Source organism: Moschus berezovskii, chromosome 2 (assembly GCF_049115385.1).
Source record: "Moschus berezovskii isolate FMDL1 chromosome 2, NW_MosBer_1.0, whole genome shotgun sequence".
NCBI classification, from domain to species: domain Eukaryota; kingdom Metazoa; phylum Chordata; class Mammalia; order Artiodactyla; family Moschidae; genus Moschus; species Moschus berezovskii.
In genome coordinates, this window is record NC_142461.1 from 131,977,490 (window position 1) to 131,995,179 (window position 17,690).

Consider the following 17,690-nt stretch of genomic DNA (forward strand, 5'->3'; position numbering starts at 1 on the left):
GGTTTCCTGAAGGCAAGTCTTTGGTATTTTTATTTACTTTGATGTACACTATTGTGATTATTTATTTTAATTTGCAAGTGCAAGACTGTTTTCCACATCTAAGTATAAATTATTCTTGAATTAGTCATATCACTATTCAGTACCAATCATAAAATCTATTGTTAAAATGAAAATCCGTACAAGAAATAGAAGTTTTATACATCAGTGTCAGTATATTAATACTGCTTTTTGAAGCCTAGGATGTATTGCTTCTCAGGATATTTCACCCAAGTGCAGCTGTCACGTGTCCACTTCAGCAGTCAGAAATAGCCCTAAATTGCACCATGAGCACAGGATTTTATAGATCCCTCATGTTTTGTCTTCAAATTTTTTTTAATATTGCATAAAACCCATAAACATGTTTCATATATAATGCAGTATCCTTTAAATGGTTTAAAATAATTAAAATTCCAGAAATGTATACCATCTTCTCTGTCTTCACATTCTTCTAGTTTGATAACATATTAATGGTATTGAACTTGCTTCTGTTACCATCCTTTTTAAGTGTTCTTAATTGAATGTTAAAAATGTTTTGTTAGTAAACTGATTTTCATTTTAGTGTATACTTATGTAATATTTTTCATGGTAAAATATGTCTTTAATTTTATTCTATTTATAGTACTGATTCTAAATTTTTTAATTCCCACGATGAGTAAAATACTCACAAATTCCACTTAAGAAGGCATAATATATTTGAAGTTTGAGAAGTTTTACTACAGACAATTGCAGTTTGTGAAAAAAAAAAACCAAATTTGATTTATATAAACATTAATGTGCTCTGCTTTTTTCCTGCTTATATGTTCCACAAAATGTTTTGGAAGATATGTGGAATATATAAATCAAAATCAAAAATTGAATGAAAAAGTTATTTTCTATTATTGTTAATAATGGGTAATACAAATTACTTTCAATATCTTCTATTCTTTTAGTCACTTTTATTTCTGTTATTCTAATATGCTCAATCGCCCAGTTGTGTTCAACTCTTTTTAACCCATTGACAGTACCGTGCCAGTCTCCTCTGTCCATGGGATTTTTCAAACAAGAATACTAGAGTGGTTGCCAGTTCCTCCTTCAGGGGGATCTTCCCCGTCCAGGCATCAAACCGGTGTCTCCTGCATTGGCAAGGTGGATTCTTTACTGCTGTGCCACCTGGGAAGCTTCATTATTCTACTACATTAATTTGAATCGTGTAATAATTTCAAATTATTGCATTTAAGATTATTTATATCTGAAACACCTGATAGTTGACATTCAATCAATGTTTCTCTAAATCGAGATTAAAAACTATCCTAATGTTAATTTTTAAGTGAATTTAGTAGGTTGATTTATTTCATAAATAAAAATTTCATTTTGTATAAATGTAGTTGTTAGTCTAATGTTAAAACGTCCCCTTACAAATTGTCAATTTTTGATACTAAAGAATAATAGTCATGAGTAAAGAGCATATTACTATTTATTGAAAAAGTAATTAGCAAAAATAACCTATAATTCATGAGACTATCAAGTGAAAGAAGAAAAACATAGTTATTCACATGATTGATATAATTACTCATAGCCCAACTGGTTTTTAAAAATTCAGAATTGTTTTATTATTTGAAAACTTATAAAAGGAAAAGATTTTTAACTTAAGGAGAGAATCTGATAATTACTTTGTGGTTATATTGTTCTTATATCTAACTAGCTATTCTTTCTCCCTTTAGCAAAACTGTCTTAGAATTAGGAGTGCTCCCACCCATATCAGACTCTTCATAAATGCTAATGCATGAATAGGACACCTTAGAACCCATGTTTTAATTTAACGTTGTGTATTCTTCATTGCAGACAAAACATGGATGCATACTCCTGAGGCTTTATCAAAACATTACATTCCCTATAATGCAAAGGTAAAATAGTTCATATGGTATTATTGAATCTTATTTTGCTATAGTATTATTGCTAGTTTATGATTGATCTTAGAAAGATTGTTTATGCTCTGATATTTCTTAGTAGATAATCCCTGAAAAATCTTTGCATAAATAATTTTGTAGCATATAATAAGGGAAGTTGTTTTACTTCCTAAATAAGTAGTCGCTTTATAATTTCTGTTTAAGTCACAAGTGTATTTTCTTCAAATGACTTTGGCTGTTGTTAAAATTATTTGCAGTATCATGGCCTATAAGAAACAAAACAACAATTAAATTAGTTTCCTTTAAAAATACTTAATGTTTCATTACACAGACAAATATAAAACTGGTCTGGAAATGAGCTTCAATTTTAATGAATGCAATTATAACACAAAAAAGGGAGACAAACAAAGCTTAAACTATTAAGAAAACACAGGAAAAGTACATATTTTGTATGAATCATTTGTTCAAGTCCTGCATTTTAATAGAGAAATACGAACAATCCATACTCCATTTCTTCAAAGATTTGATTCACTGCTGTTGTTGGAAGACTGTCCAAATGAATGAATGCCATTTACAGAATGGTCTTTAAAGAAAGATGTTATTTTGTAATTAATGAACACTAAATATAGAGTAGATTTCAGAGAAGTCTATTTAAATTTGGAAGAGACATAAGTGAATTTTAAAGAGTTGAATTTGGGAATAAGAGAGTGGGCCAGACTTAAGCAACTTCAGAAATGGCAGGGGAGGAAATAGAAAATGGTAAAATTATTTTTATGAACAGTGAACAGTGGATTAGTGGGATATAAAGAGATTAGTTATGAAGAATTGTTTCAGGAAAAATTTTCTAAAAAATTACTGAATGGAGAGCTCTATGGGAAACCTCTAGAGCAATGGTCTGAGTCTGAATCAGCAGGAAGCACCATCTAAAAGGCCATCTAGAAGAAATTCTTCTAGGGGGTTGCTCAGCAGTGAGCTTTCTAGCGTGCAGCAACTGTATGTTTTCTGCCTGACTGTGCAGCAAAGAAAATGCTCAAAAATACTTTCTCTGTAAAATTAACATACTGGAAATCATTACGATGCTCATGAATTCCCCTGTAAAGTTAACATGAGGATTGATTGCCATGAATTAGCATGAAAAGTTTACTTAACAGCTTAAAAGAAAAAAAAAACAATATTACCCATCTCTTCCACAGATATTCCTCATGTTAGCTATTGTTACACTGCGTGAAATCCTCATAGAAAAAAATTTAATGTAGAAAACCACTATAACTTTAAAGCCCATGCTCAATTTTTTCTGTTATCAATCATAATAGAATTATATCCTTCATGTGAAACCACCAGACATTATTCACTTTTATAAATGACTGAAATACCTCATTTTGAAAACTAGTTTATAAAGGACTGAAAAATTTTACTGTAATTAGAGCTATTATTAACTCTTTGAATTAATGTGACAATGGCAAGCTGCCTGTCTACATGGCTAAGTTGCTTGGGCTGGTTCATGGGCCCATGACAACGATAAGATATCCCACACAAAGCAGAGGGCCCAGCAACATCGTCCACACTGGGGTCAGTCAAATGTGGAAGAGCAGGTTGCTTCCATTCCTTCTCATGTGTTCTCCTGAGGGAGATCATGTGGACCGAGTAGCATTAAAAGTATTTGAAGAACGTTACTTTTTTTCTGAATTCACTTCTTTGTGGCACTTTAAAGATTGATTGTTTAGTAGCTGTTTTTGAAAATGTTCTCTGTCTCTTCTTAGAGTAGTTGTCCCTTGCAAAGCATGCCCATGTCCACCGGAAATACCTTGGGGAAATGGAAGTAAAAAACAGAATCTATAAGCAGATTGCCTTGGTTTAATCTTGACTCCAACACTAACTAGCTGTGTAGTTTGGGGCAAATTATCTAACCTTCAGTTCAGTTCAGTTCAGTCGCTCAGTCGTGTCCGACTCTCCGCGACCCCATGAATCACAGCACGCCAGGCCTCCCTGTCCATCACCAACTCCCGGAGTTCACTCAAACTCATGTCCACAGAGTCGGTGATGCCATCCAGCCATCTCATTCTCCGTCGTCCCCTTCTCCTCCCGCCCCCAACCTTTCCCAGCATCAGAGTCTTTTCCAGTGAGTCAACTCATCGCATGAGGTGGCCAAAGTATTGCAGTTTCAGCTTTAGCATCAGTCCCTCCAATGAACATCCAGGATTGATCTCCTTTAGAATGGACTGGCTGGATCTCCTTGCAGTATAAGGGACTGTCAAGAGTCTTCTCCAACACCACAGTTCAAAAGCATCGATTCTTCGGCGATCAGCTTTCTTCACAGTCCAACTCTCACATCCATACATGACCACGGGAAAAACCATTGCCTTGACTAGTCTATGGTTATTAATCTGTAAATAGGGATAAGAGTAATTTCTCAATGAGGATTGTTATAGATATAAAGATGTTACATGAAGTCTTCAAACAGTGTCTGGAATAAAATAAATACTACTCGTAAATGTTAGCAATCATTAATTTATCTTTTTAATTTTTCACTGGCCTTACCAAAGTGCCTGTCTCACTCTATAGTTGTTCAGTCGGTATGTATTTTATGAATTGATGCATAATAACATATCCAAAATAATTACAAAATTGTTACATTTCATTGAGTCTCAAAATATGCCAGGCACTGTTTTTACATGATTTAGTATTTATTTGAACCAATAGAGTGATTATTAATATTATTATCACTTCACAAAAGAGAAAACTAAGAATGAAAATTTAAATATTATGCCTGTTGTCACAGGGCTTCTCAGGGGGCTCAGTAGTAAAGAATCCACCTGCTAACGCAGGAGACATGGGTTTGATACCTGGGTCAGGAAGATCCCTTGGAAAAGGAAATGGCAACCCACTCCAGTATTCTAGACTGGGAAATCCCACGGACAGAAGATCCTGGCGGGTTACAGTCCATGTTGTCTCAAAAGGGCCAGACATCACTCAGACTAAATAAAAACAAAAACAATAGAATTGTCACAAACCTACAAAGACAGAGCCAGGCTTAAAAGACTGAAGTCAATATAACTTCAAAGATTTGCTTCTTTTTATGTGTGTCATCAGTCAGTTCAGTCGCTCAGTTGTGTCCAGCTCTTTGCAACCCCATGGACTGCAGCACGCCAGGCTTCCCTGTCCATCACCGACTCCCAGAGCTTGCTCAAACTTACGCCCATTAGGTGGGTGATGCCATCCTACCATCTCATCCTCTGTCATCTCCTTCTCCTCCTGCCTTCAGTCTTGCCCAGCATCACGGTCTTTTCCATTGAGTCAGTTCTTCACATCAAGTGGGCAAATATTGGAGCTTCAGCTTCAGCATCACTCCTTCATATGAATATTCAGGATTAATACCTTTAAGATTGACTGGTTTGATCTTGCTGTCCAAGGGACTCTTAAGAGTCTTCTTCAACACCACAGTTCAAAAGCATCAATTCTTCGGTGTTCAGTTTTCTTTATAATCCAACTCTCACATCCATACATGACTCCTGGAAAAACTGTAGCTTTGACTAGACCTTTATCAGCAAAGCAATGCCTCTGCTTTTTAATGTGCTGCCAAGAGTTGGAAATGACTGAGAGACTTCACTTTCACTTTTCACTTTCATGCACTGGAGAAGGAAATGGCAACCCACCCCAGTGTTCTTGCCTGGAGAATCCCAGGGATGGGGGAGCCTGGTGGGCTTCCGTCTATGGGGTCGCACAGAGTCGGATACGACTGAAGTGATTTAGCAGCAGCAGCAGCAGCCGGTTGGTTATAGCTTTTTTTCCAAGGAGTAAGTGTCTTAATTTCCTGGTGGCTGCAATCACCATCTGCAGTTATTTTGGAGCCCAAGAAAAACCTGTCACTGTTTCCACTGTTTCCCCATCTATTTGCCATGAGGTGATAGGACCGGATGCCAGGATCTTAGTTTTCTGAATGTTGAGCTTCAAGCCAACTTTGTCACTCTCCTCTTTCACTTTCATCAAGAGGCTCTTTAGTTCCTCTTCACTTTCTGCCCTAAGGGTAGTGTTATATGCATATCTGAGGTTATTGATATTTCTCCCAGAAATCTTGATTCCAGCTTGTGCTTCCTCCAGCCCAGCATTTCTCATGATGTACTCTGCATATAAGTTAAATAAGCAGAGTGACAATATACAACCTTGACGTACTCCTTTCCCAATTGGGAACCAGTCTCTTGTTCCATGTCCGGTTCTTACTGTTGTTTCTTGACCTGCATACAGATTTCTCAAGAGGCAGGTAAGGTGGTCTGGTATTCCCATCTCTTTAAAATTTTCCACAGTTTGTTGTGACCCACATAGTCAAAGGCTTTAGCATAGTCAATGAAGCAGATGTTTTACTGGAACTCTCTTGCTTTTCCTATAATCCAATGGATGTTGGTAATTTGATCTCTGTTTCTTCTACCTTTTCTGAATCCAGCTTGAATATCTGGAAGCTCTCAGTTCATGCACTGTTGAAGCCTCACTTGAAGAATTTTAAGCATTAATTTTGAACATTAATTTGCTAGTGTGTGAGATGAGTGCCATTGTGAGGTAGTTTGAGCATTCTTTGGCATTGCCTTTCTTTGGGATTGGAATGTATCTCATAACACTTCATCATTCATTAGTTCATTAAATGACTGGTATGTATAAGGCACTATTGCTAAAACTTGACTGAATGTTGGTAAAGTTTCAGAGCTATGCTACATAGCCGATATATTCTTATAGAGCTTAATGTCATAGGGAACTGTCTTTTTAAAAAGCTCAGATAAAAGGCAATCTTGTTCTTTCCCATTTAAGTCACACTTAATAGAATGCTTTGGCATAGTCAATGAAGCAGAAATAGATGTTTTTCTGAAACTCTTTGCTTTCTCCATGATCCAGCGGATGTTGGCAATTTGATCTCTGGTGCCTCTGCCTTTTCTAAAACCTGCTTGAACATCTGGGAGTTCACGGTTTACATACTGCTGAAACCTGGCTTGGAGAATTTTGAGCATGACTTTACTAGCGTGTGAGATGAGTGCAATTGTGCGGTATTTTGAGCATTCTTTGGCATTGCCTTTCTTTGGGATTGGAATGAAGACTGACCTCTTCCAGTCCTGTGGCCATCGCTGAGTTTTCCTCATTGACTATGCCAAAGCCTTTGACTGTGTCGATCACAATAAACTGTGGAACATTCTGAAAGAGATGGGAATCCCAGACCACCTGACCTGCCTCTTGAGAAACCTGTATGCAGGTCAGGAAGCAACAGTTAGAACTGGACATGGAACAACAGACTGGTTCCAAATAGGAAAAGGTGTACGTCAAGGTTGTATATTGCCACCTTGCTTATTTAACTTATATGCAGAGTACATCATGAGGAACGCTGGGCTGGAAGAAGCACAAGCTGGAATCAAGATTGCTGGGAGAAATATCAATAACCTCAGATATGCAGATGACACCACCCTTATGGCAGAAAGTGAAGAGGAACTCAAAAGCCTCTTGATGAAATTGAAAGAGGAGAGTGAAAAGGTTGGCTTGAAGCTCAACATTCAGAAAACAAAGATCATGGCATCTGGTCCCATCACTTCATGGGAAATAGATGGAAAAACAGTGGAAACAGTGTCAGACTTTATTTTTTTGGGCTCCAAAATCACTGCAGATGCTGATTGCAGCCATGAAATTAAAAGACGCTTGCTCCTTGGAAGGAAAGTTGTGACCAACCTTGATAGTATATTAAAAAGCAGAGACATTACTTTGCCAACAAAGGTCCATCTAGTCAAGGCTATGGTTTTTCCCGTGGTCATGTATGGATGTGAGAGTTGGACTGTGAAAAAAGCTGATCGCCGAAGAATCGATGCTTTTGAACTGTGGTGTTGGAGAAGACTCTTGAGAGTCCCTTATACTGCAAGGAGATCCAACCAGTCCATTCTAAAGGAGATCAATCCTGGATGTTCATTGGAGGGACTGATGGTAAAGCTGAAACTGCAATACTTTGGCCACCTCATGTGACGAGTTGACTCACTGGAAAAGACTCTGATGCTGGGAAATGTTGGGGGCGGGAGGAGAAGGGGACAACGGAGAATGAGATGGCTGGATGGCATCACCGACTCTGTGGACATGAGTTTGAGTGTACTCCGGGAGTTGGTGATGGACAGGGAGGCCTGGCATGCTGTAGTTCATGGGGTCGCGGAGAGTCGGACACGACTGAGCGACTGAACTGAACAGAACTAATAGAATGCTGTGGAGATTCATAGAGCGGTAGTCATTCCTATTTTTATGTAAGGAGGAGTGAGGTAGGGTTTCCAAGGGTCAAAACAAGAGTAGAATGACCATTTCGAGCTGAGACATCTGGAGGAGGATGAGCTCTGTCAAGATGGCCTAAAGCCATCAAAATGACAAGAGTTGTGCTGGGCATAAAATACTAATGCTGGTAAAGTACTTTGTCAGCCAAGGTTCCATCTAAAACACAGAACCAGTAGAATGTACCACCACCCCCCACACCACCACCACCACCACCCACACCCCCCACACACACATATAAGCACATTTATTTCAAGATATGGGTTACACAATTGGGGATGGGGTTGTGGCCAGGTAGGCATCTGCAATCCATAATGAAGACCATCAGAAAGTACAGGCTGAAACTGCTAGGCAGGAACTGGAGCCTATCAAAGGTAGAATTTCTCATTCCCCAGGAACATAGCAGGATGGTTAGCTCTGTTAAGACCTTTAAATTGGTTGTGTCAAGCCCAACCAGTTTATCTAGAATAAGTTCCTTTACATAAAGTCAATGATTATAGATGTTATTCGTATCTACAAAATAAAGAAAGTGAAAGTTGCTCAGTCGTGTCCGACTCTTTGTGACCCCGTGGACTTGGAGTCCCTGGAGTTCTCCAGGCCAGAATACTGGAGTGGGGAGCAATTCCCTTCCCCGGGGCATCTCCCCAACCCAGGGATTGAACCCAGGTCTCCCACATTGCAACAGATTCTTTACAAGATGAGCTGACAGAGAAGCCTGATCTACAGAATAACTTGATGGCAACTCCTTGACTAGTATTTGATTGAATAACTGGATAGTATAACCTGGTGAAATTTACGTATAACACTGACCGTCAGAAGTACTAATGATGGACAAGGCCTTACAGATGAGTTGAGAAGGCTTTCAATGGCAGGAGAAGCAGTTTGTATAGTGAACTAATCAAATAGGAGTTTAGGAATATAAATCTGTGGGGATCTGAAAGTTTATTTGGACCTAGAGAGAAAGGATGACATTAAACTTCTTATAAAGTTACTTTAATGGTACAAGCAAATATTTCCAAGTTTATATACAGTAGTAGATAAGCATATCGTAGAAAATAAAGATGTGCTAAATATTCCTGGGAGAGAATTGATGCAACCAAGGAATAATCTGTTTATTGGGAAGACAAAACTATGTATCTTCATTCTGTCTGAGAGAATGATCATATCGCTAAATGATTCCTATCACTTCATTTTTGGCGACCACTGGTTACAAATTAATCTGATAAATTTAGCAGAGCTGTTTAAGAATTATAATTCGTCCTGGGGAAGTATGTAATAACATTTAAATGTTTTAAGTTTGAAAGTAATAGTTTTCTACTTTTGTATTTCTAATTCCTTCAGTTTCTTTTCCAGGAACCTATTTTAGTTCCACATTTTTTCATTTTATCTAATATTGTATATCAAATACTCATTTATTATTCATAGTACACCTATTTCAGATCACATATATATATAAAATATAGTCGTTGGTTTCAAAAGTTATTTTTTTAATGTAACATTCGTTAGTCTTCTTTTGTTTGTTTTTGTTGTTGTTTTCATGAGCAGTGACAGCATTAATGCTAATCATTGGGAATTCTACATATTTTCTATGTACCCTGTAGTGATGTTTCTTAAACTGAACATTATGTTCCATGAAAAATAATTGGGTCATAAAATCAATGCAGTGGGTCATAATAGGTATGCAACTAAAGATGAAATAGGATAAAAGAGAGGAAAAAAAAAAAAGAAAGTTTCAGAATGCATAAGGTAAGTATCAATTTACTCCAGAAAATCATGGTTCATAATCTCATTGAAAGTTTGAAAGCCACTACCTTTAAACAGTAACCTGCCTATAAGTAGTACTAAAGACTTTACCAGCTTTAACTATAAATTTTGAAATAATAATGGGGAGGGGGAGTTTCTTAACAGAACAATCAATTTTTTAATAGAAGAGGTGATCCACATATAAGTTTAACCACATGTCTTCATTGAATATGGTGTCTTAATGTGATTTTTGAAACATGCATACTAACATGGTAAGAGTAATAGAAACATATGGTAAAGTGTAAATATAGATTCATTTGTGCATATGTACTCAAACTACTGCACAACTGCACTCATCTTACACACTAGTAAAGTCATGCTCAAAATTCTCCAAGCCAGGCTTCAGGAATATGTGAACCATGAACTTCCAGATGTTCAAGCAGGTTTTAGAAAAGGCAGAGGAACCAGAGATCAAATTGCCAACATCCGCTGGATCATGGAGAAAGCAAGAGAGTTCCAGAAAAACATCCATTTCTGCTTCATTGACTATGCCAAAGCCTTTGACTGTGTCGATCACAATAAACTGTGGAACATTCTGAAAGAGATGGGAATCCCAGACCACCTGACCTGCCTCTTGAGAAACCTGTATGCAGGTCAGGAAGCAACAGTTAGAACTGGACATGGAACAACAGACTGGTTCCAAATAGGAAAAGGAATATGTCAAGGTTGTATATTGTCACCCTGCTTATTTAACTGATATGCAGAGTACATCATGAGGAACACTGGGCTGGAAGAAGCACAAGCTGGAATCAAAATTGCCGGGAGAAATATCAATAACCTCAGATTTGCAGATGACACCACCCTTAGGGCAGAAAGTGAAGAGGAACTAAAAAGCCTCTTGAAAGTGAAAGAGGAGAGTGAAAAGTTTGGCTTGAAGCTCAACATTCAGAAAACAAAGATCATGGCATCTGGTCCCATCACTTCATGGAAAATAGATGGGGAAACAGTGGAATCAGTGTTAGACTTTATTTTTTTGGGCTCCAAAATCACTGCAGATGCTGAGTGCAGCCAGGAAATTAAAAGATGCTTACTCCTTGGAAGGAAAGTTATGACCAACCTAGATAGCATATTAAAAAGCAGAGACATTACTTTGCCAACCAAGGTCCGTCTAGTCAAGGCTATGGTTTTTCCCGTGGTCATGTATGGATGTGAGAGTTGGACTGTAAAGAAAGCTGATTGCCAAAGAATTGATGCTTTTGAACTGTGGTGCTGGAGAAGACTCTTGAGAGTCCCTTGGACTGCAAGGAGGTCCAACCAGTCCATTCTAAAGGAGATCAATCCTGGGTGTTCATTGGAAGGACTGATGCTAAAGCTGAAACTGCAATACTTTGGCCACCTCATGCGAAGAGTTGACTCACTGGAAAAGAGTCTGATGCTGGGAGGGATTGGGGGTGGGAGGAGACGGGGACGACAGAGAATGAGATGGCTGGATGGCATCACCGACTCGATGGACATGAGTTTGTGTGAACTCCGGGAGTTGGTGATGGACAGGGAGGCCTGGCGTGCTGTGATTCACGGGGTCACAAAGAGTCGTACACGACTGAACTGAACTGAACTGAACTTATTCATTTATTGAGCTCCTAATTTATGCCAGGTTCTGACTGAGACAATAGGAATTGATTAATGAACCAAATAGATAAGATCCTGGCTTCCTGGGACTTACATATAATAAACAAAATAATAAGACTGTTTTAACTCCGGGAGTTGGTGATGGACAGGGAGGCCTGGCGTGCTGTGATTCATGGGGTCACAAATAGTCAGTCACAACTGAGTGACTGAACTGAACTGAAGGAACAGCTAATAAGGAAACAATGTGTGTATTTTATTAATATAGTATTAGTGTTATTTATTCAGCATACTATATATAATGTAGTAAATACTTATTCATATAAATAATGTGGTATTAACACTGTATTTTATTTATTAATACAGTATGCCAGGCTGTAGCTATTACTATATAGAAAAGTAAAGCAAATTGTTGAGGGTTGGGAGAAGTGGGGAAGAGGGTGCTGAGTTGCTTGCAGTGGTCAGGGAAGGTCTCTGAAGAGGGCAGAGGCCTAAGGGAAGTGAAGGAGTGAGGCCTGTGGCTGCATTTTCAGGTCAGCTGTCATGGGTAAGATAGGACCACCTTTGCCTAGCCAAGGACTAGCCAGGTCCTGGATGTGGAACTCAGTGGATTATAGAGAAGTAACAATAAATACATGTGGGGTAGAGCAGGAAGGGCAGAGTATGTCCTATAGTTCTTGAGGACTCAGACCATGCTACCCCCAAACTTGCCACAGTGGCATATTGATTCGTTTAAATAAAAGTTACTTAAAAAATCACAACACAGGAGGGACACTCTAACCCTCCTTTCTGTCTCCCTGAAAGCACTGAATAAATCTCTGGTGTTAAAGCTAGGTCCCGCCTGCCTGCATCTGAAGGTGCAAGGGCACCCATATTACCAGAGATGGGGACTTAGAGGAGGAGCCTAGATACACCCGCCTTGTTACTGCTTTAATACCACAGGCCCAAATTCTGTTTAGATTCTTCACTAGCCAAACACTCCAAACCCAAGTTTCTTTTTCCTGTTAGTAGCTCACAAATTTATTGTTTCTTTGTCTAAAAAATATGAAAGTATAAAAGCTGCCCGCTGTGGACACCTCTTAAGTCCAGTTCTTTTTAGAAGACCTCATTGTACATGAATTAAAATATGTTTCTTTTCTCCTATTAATCTGTCTTGTATTAATTCTATTATTAGTACAGCCACAAGAATTCAAGAAGGGTAGAGGGGGGAAATTTCCACCTCTCCAGCATCGGTCACTGTAAAATTTGAGAAACACTCAATTTAGAGAGTTTTGAGAGAAAGAGTGACAAGAAGTGAAACAAGCTTTTAACAGAAATTAGCTGTAAGAGGCAAAGATGAACATACATCAGGAGTCCAGTGGAGAGGCCCCTACACAAGTGACTGTGGCTTGGTGCTGGGTAGGAACTGAAGTAGAAGAATAGTGGGCATCTGAGTATATTTTTAAGGCAAAGCTGATAGGCTCTATAGGTAGATAGTGGATTCGCTTTCTATTGCTGTTATAATTAGAACACTTAAGTGTAAATTTAGAGGTAATTTTTGACCACCCTTAAGGAAGACTATGGGACTTCCCTGGTAGCTCAGACAGTAAGGAATCCACTGCAATGCAGGAGACCCAGGTGTGATCCCTGAGTCAGGAAGATCTCTGGAGAAGAGAATGCCTACCTATTCCAGTTATTCTTGTCTGGAGAATCCCATGGACAGAGGAGCCTGTCAGGCTTCAGTCCATGGCTACAGTCCATGGGTCACAAAGGAAGACTGTAGTGTTTTCCATTCCTCCCACCTTTTAGTGCGACTGCTAAACTGTCCTTTCTATAAAAACGTGAAATATTGGGAAACTTTTAATGACCTTATTAGTCTGTTGGTGTGAGATAGTCATTTCTCACATGAAGAGTTGTGTTATTGTTCATGAAAAACATTTATTTTTTAAATGTTTTATTCTAAAATTATAACTGTCTCCCAAAAGGATGATATATTTATCTTTTTATGAAATATCTAGCTCTGTCAAAGAATATAAGAATGCAGTTCTAGAGAGATTATACTGCTTTGCACCATGTGGCAGTAAAGAGTCAGCATTCCTTGATTATCTGCTTACTGTGTTCCAAGTTCTGAAAGTGAGTGAATCCAAAACAAATAGAAACATGGATCTTGACCTTAAAACCTTATGACTTCTTTGGAGAGAGGAAACAGGCACATGAAACAAAAAGTTTGGAAGAAAACTAAATAAATGATGACCAACAAGTAAAATACGAAGGTCAAAGAGAGGTTTTAAAAAGAAAGATAGTTACATTTCATTGATTTCTAGAGGTATCATAATTTTATATATGAAGCACACATTATTTGCCTCTTGGTATGCTTGACAAGAGAGAAGATTCAGCTGAACTGTGACCCTCCAGATCTTCCTTACTTAGTGAGTTGTGTAGTTTCTAATCTGGCTTTTTAAATCTTCACAGCCTGATCTCCCTCAGCATTTATAGCCTATAAGCTCTTGCTTGGCTTAAAAACAAAAACAACAATAAAACCCTTAGAGGAAAAGCAACAAAGAACAAAAAACAGATGAAATCTCAAATTTGACAGTGGTTACAACCTATGTATACTAATGCTGAGTTAGTTGAAAGCCACATCTTAAGCCACTTAAGTTTGAAACTTCTAGCTTAATGTATGCAATAGTCATTGATATGGGGAAATTAAAATCTAGATTTGTGGTATTGCTATGCTCAGATGCAGCCCAATAACTCCATTAATGCTATCAATTTAATAGACACATAGTAGCTGCAGTGATTGGAACAGCCACCTCTCAGTCAAACTTTTTTGTTATTCAGTATCTAAGCCATGTCTGAAGCTTTGTGACCCCATGGACTGCAGAATGCCAGGCTTCCCTGTCCTTCACCATTTCCAGTTTGCTCAAACTCATGTCCACTGTGTCAGTGATGCCATCTGACCGTCTCATCCTCTGTTGTGCCCTAGTCCTCCTGCCCTCCATCTTTCCCAGCATCCAGGTCTTTTCCAATGAGTCAACCCTTTGCATCAGGTGGCAAAGTACTGAAGCTTCAGCTTCAGCATCAGTCCTTCCAATAAATATTCAAAGTTGATTAACTTTAGGATTGACTGCTTTGATCACCTTGCTGTCCAAGGGACTCTCAAGAGTCTTCTCCAACACAACAATTCAAAAGCATCAATTCTTTGGTTCTCAGCCTTTTTTATGGTCCAACTCTCATATCCATATGTGACAACTGGAGAAAATCATAGCTTTGACTATTTGAACCTTTCTGGAAAAATGATCTCTCTGTTTTTTAATATGCTGTCTAGTTTAGTCATAGCTTTTCTTTCAAGGAGCAAGAATCTATTAATTTCATGGCTGCAGTCACCATGTGCAGTGATTTTGGACCCAAGAAAATAAAGTTTGTCACTATTTCCATTTTTTTCCCATCTACAATGCCAAGACATGCTCAAACTACCTCACAATTGCACTTATCTCACACACTAGCAAAGCCATGGTCAAAATTTTCCAAGCCAGGCTTCAACAGTATGTGAACTGTGAACTTCCAAATGTTCAAGCTGGATTTACAAAAGGCAGAGGAACCAAATATCAAAATGCCAACATCCGCTGGATCATTGAAAAAGAGAGTTCCAGAAAGACATCTATTTATGCTTTATTGACTATGCCAAAGTCTTCGACTGTGTGGATCACAACAAACTGTGAAAAATTCTTAGAGAGATGGGAATAGCAGGCCACCTGACCTGCCTCCTGAGAAACCTGCAGGTCAAGAAGCAACAGTTAGAACTGGACATGGAACAACAGACTGGTTCCAAATCGGGAAAGGAGTACGTCAAGGCTGTATATTGTCACCCTTCTTATTTAACTTATATGCAGACTACATCATGAGAAATGCTGGACTGGATGAAGCACAAGCTGGAATCAAGATTGCTAGGAGAAATATCAATAACCTCTGATATGCAGATATACCACCCTTATGGCAGAAGTGAAGAATAACTAAATAGCCTCTTGATGAAAGTATGAAACTCAACATTCAGAAAATGAAAATCATGGCATTTGGTCCCATCACTTTGTTGCAAATACATGGGAAAACAATGGAAACACTGACAAACTTTATCTTTGGGGGCTCCAAAATCCCTGCAGATGCTGACTGAATCTATGAAATTAAAGACACTTGTTCCTTGGAAGAAAAGTTATGACCAACCTAGACAGCATATTAAAAAGCAGAGACATTACTTTGCCAACAAACAACCGTCTAGTCAAAGATATGGTTGTTCCAGTAGTCATGTATGGATGTGAGAGTTGGACTATAAAGAAAGCTGAGCACTAACGAATTGATGCTTTTAAACTGTGGTGTTGGAGAGGACTCTTGAGAGTACTTGGACAGCAAGGAGATTCATCCAGTCCATCCTAAAGGAAATGAGTCCTGAATATTCATTGGAAGGACTGATGTTGAAGCTGAAACTCCAATACTTAGGCCACCTGATGAGAACTGACTCATTTGCAAAGACCCTGATGCTAGGAATGATTGAAGGCAGGAGGAGAAGGGGATAACAGGATGAAATGGTTGGATGGCATCACCAACTCGATGGACATGAGTTTGAGTAAGCTCCGGGAGTTGGTGATTAACAGGGAAGCTTGTTGTACTGCAGTCCATGTGGTTACAGAGTCAGACACAGCAGAGAGACTGAACTTAACTGAACTAAACTGATTTGCCATGAGTGACTGGGACCGGATACTATGATCTTAGTTTTCTTAATGTTGAATTTTAAGCCAGCTTTTTCACTCTCCTCTTTTCACCTTCATCAAAAGTCTCTTTAGTTCCACTTCACATTCTACCATTAGGGTGGTGTCATATGCGTATCTGAAGTTGTTGATATTTCTCCCGGCAATCTTGATTCCAGCTTGTACTTCCTCCAGCCCGGCATTTCACATGATGTACACTGCATACAAGTTAAATAAGCAAAGTGACAATATACAACTTTGACGTACTCCTTTCCCAGTTTGGAACCAGTCCATTGTTCCATGTTTGGTTCTAACTGTTGCTTCTTGACCCACATACAAGTTTCTCATGAGACAGGTTAGATGGTCTAGTATTCTTATCTCTTTAAGAATTTTCCAGTTTATTGTGATCCACATAGTCAAAGGCTTTAGTTTAGTCAATGAAGTAGAAGTAGATGTTTTTCTGGAACTCTCTTGCTTTGTCTGTGATTCAACGGATATTGGCAACTTGATCTCTGGTTCCTCTGCCTTTTCTAAACCCAGCTTGTACATCTGGAAGTTCTCAGTTCTTATACTGCTGAAGCCTAGCTTGAAAGGTTTTGAGCATTACCTTGTTAGCATGTGAAATAAGTGCAGTTGTGTAGTAGTTTGAACATTCTTTGGCATTGCCCTTCTTTGGGATTAGAATGAAAACTGACCTTTTCCAGTCCTGTGGCCTTTGCTGTTTTCAAATTTACTGGCATATTGAGTGCAGCACTTTAACAGCATCATCTCTTAGGATTTGAAATAGCTCAGGTGGAATTCCATCACTTCCACTAGCTTTGTTTGTAGTAATGCTTTCTAAGGAAGGACCACTTGACTTCACCCTCCAGTCGAACTATCTGGGTTCAAATTTTAGCCCTCCCAGCGAATATCTGAATTATGTAACTTTTCTGTCCTTCAGTATTCCCATGGATGGGGGAGCCTGGTGGGCTGCAGTCCATGGGGTCTCTAAGAGTCAGACACGACTGAGCAACTTCACTTTCACTTTTCACTTTCAAGCTTTGGAGAAGGAAATGACAACCCACTCCAGTGTTCTTGCCTGGAGAATCCCAGGGCGGGGGAGCCTGGTGGGCTGCTGTCTATGGGGTTGCACAGAGTCGGACACGACTGATGCGACTTAGCAGCAGCAGCATTCTCATTTATAAAATGAAGTTAATAATTGTGCCTACCTCATTGAATTATGAGGTTTAAATGAGTTAATATATTTTAAAAAACCCTTTGGTCTGTGTCTTCGGTATCAAGAGTTTATTGATAGCTTTATTATAAAAAGTGTTCTGTCAACTCTGGAATTGAACTAGCTGTTATTATTTCTTGAGAATAAATCAGCCTTTGCACTATTATCTGAAAAACAGCCAAG

General features: G+C 38.7%; 1 protein-coding gene across 4 annotated transcripts in view; it reads left to right on the forward strand.

Annotated features, from left to right (window-relative positions):
* The window catches only part of GULP1 (GULP PTB domain containing engulfment adaptor 1), a 342,256-nt gene that overhangs the window by 221,129 nt on the left and 103,437 nt on the right, over window positions 1-17,690 (forward strand). For all 4 annotated transcript variants that reach the window (XM_088830780.1, XM_055396912.2, XM_055396908.2 and 1 more), the window contains exon 4: window positions 1,861-1,922. In XM_088830780.1, the coding sequence (XP_088686906.1) occupies window positions 1,861-1,922 (62 nt within the window). The remainder of the gene's footprint in view (window positions 1-1,860; window positions 1,923-17,690) is intronic.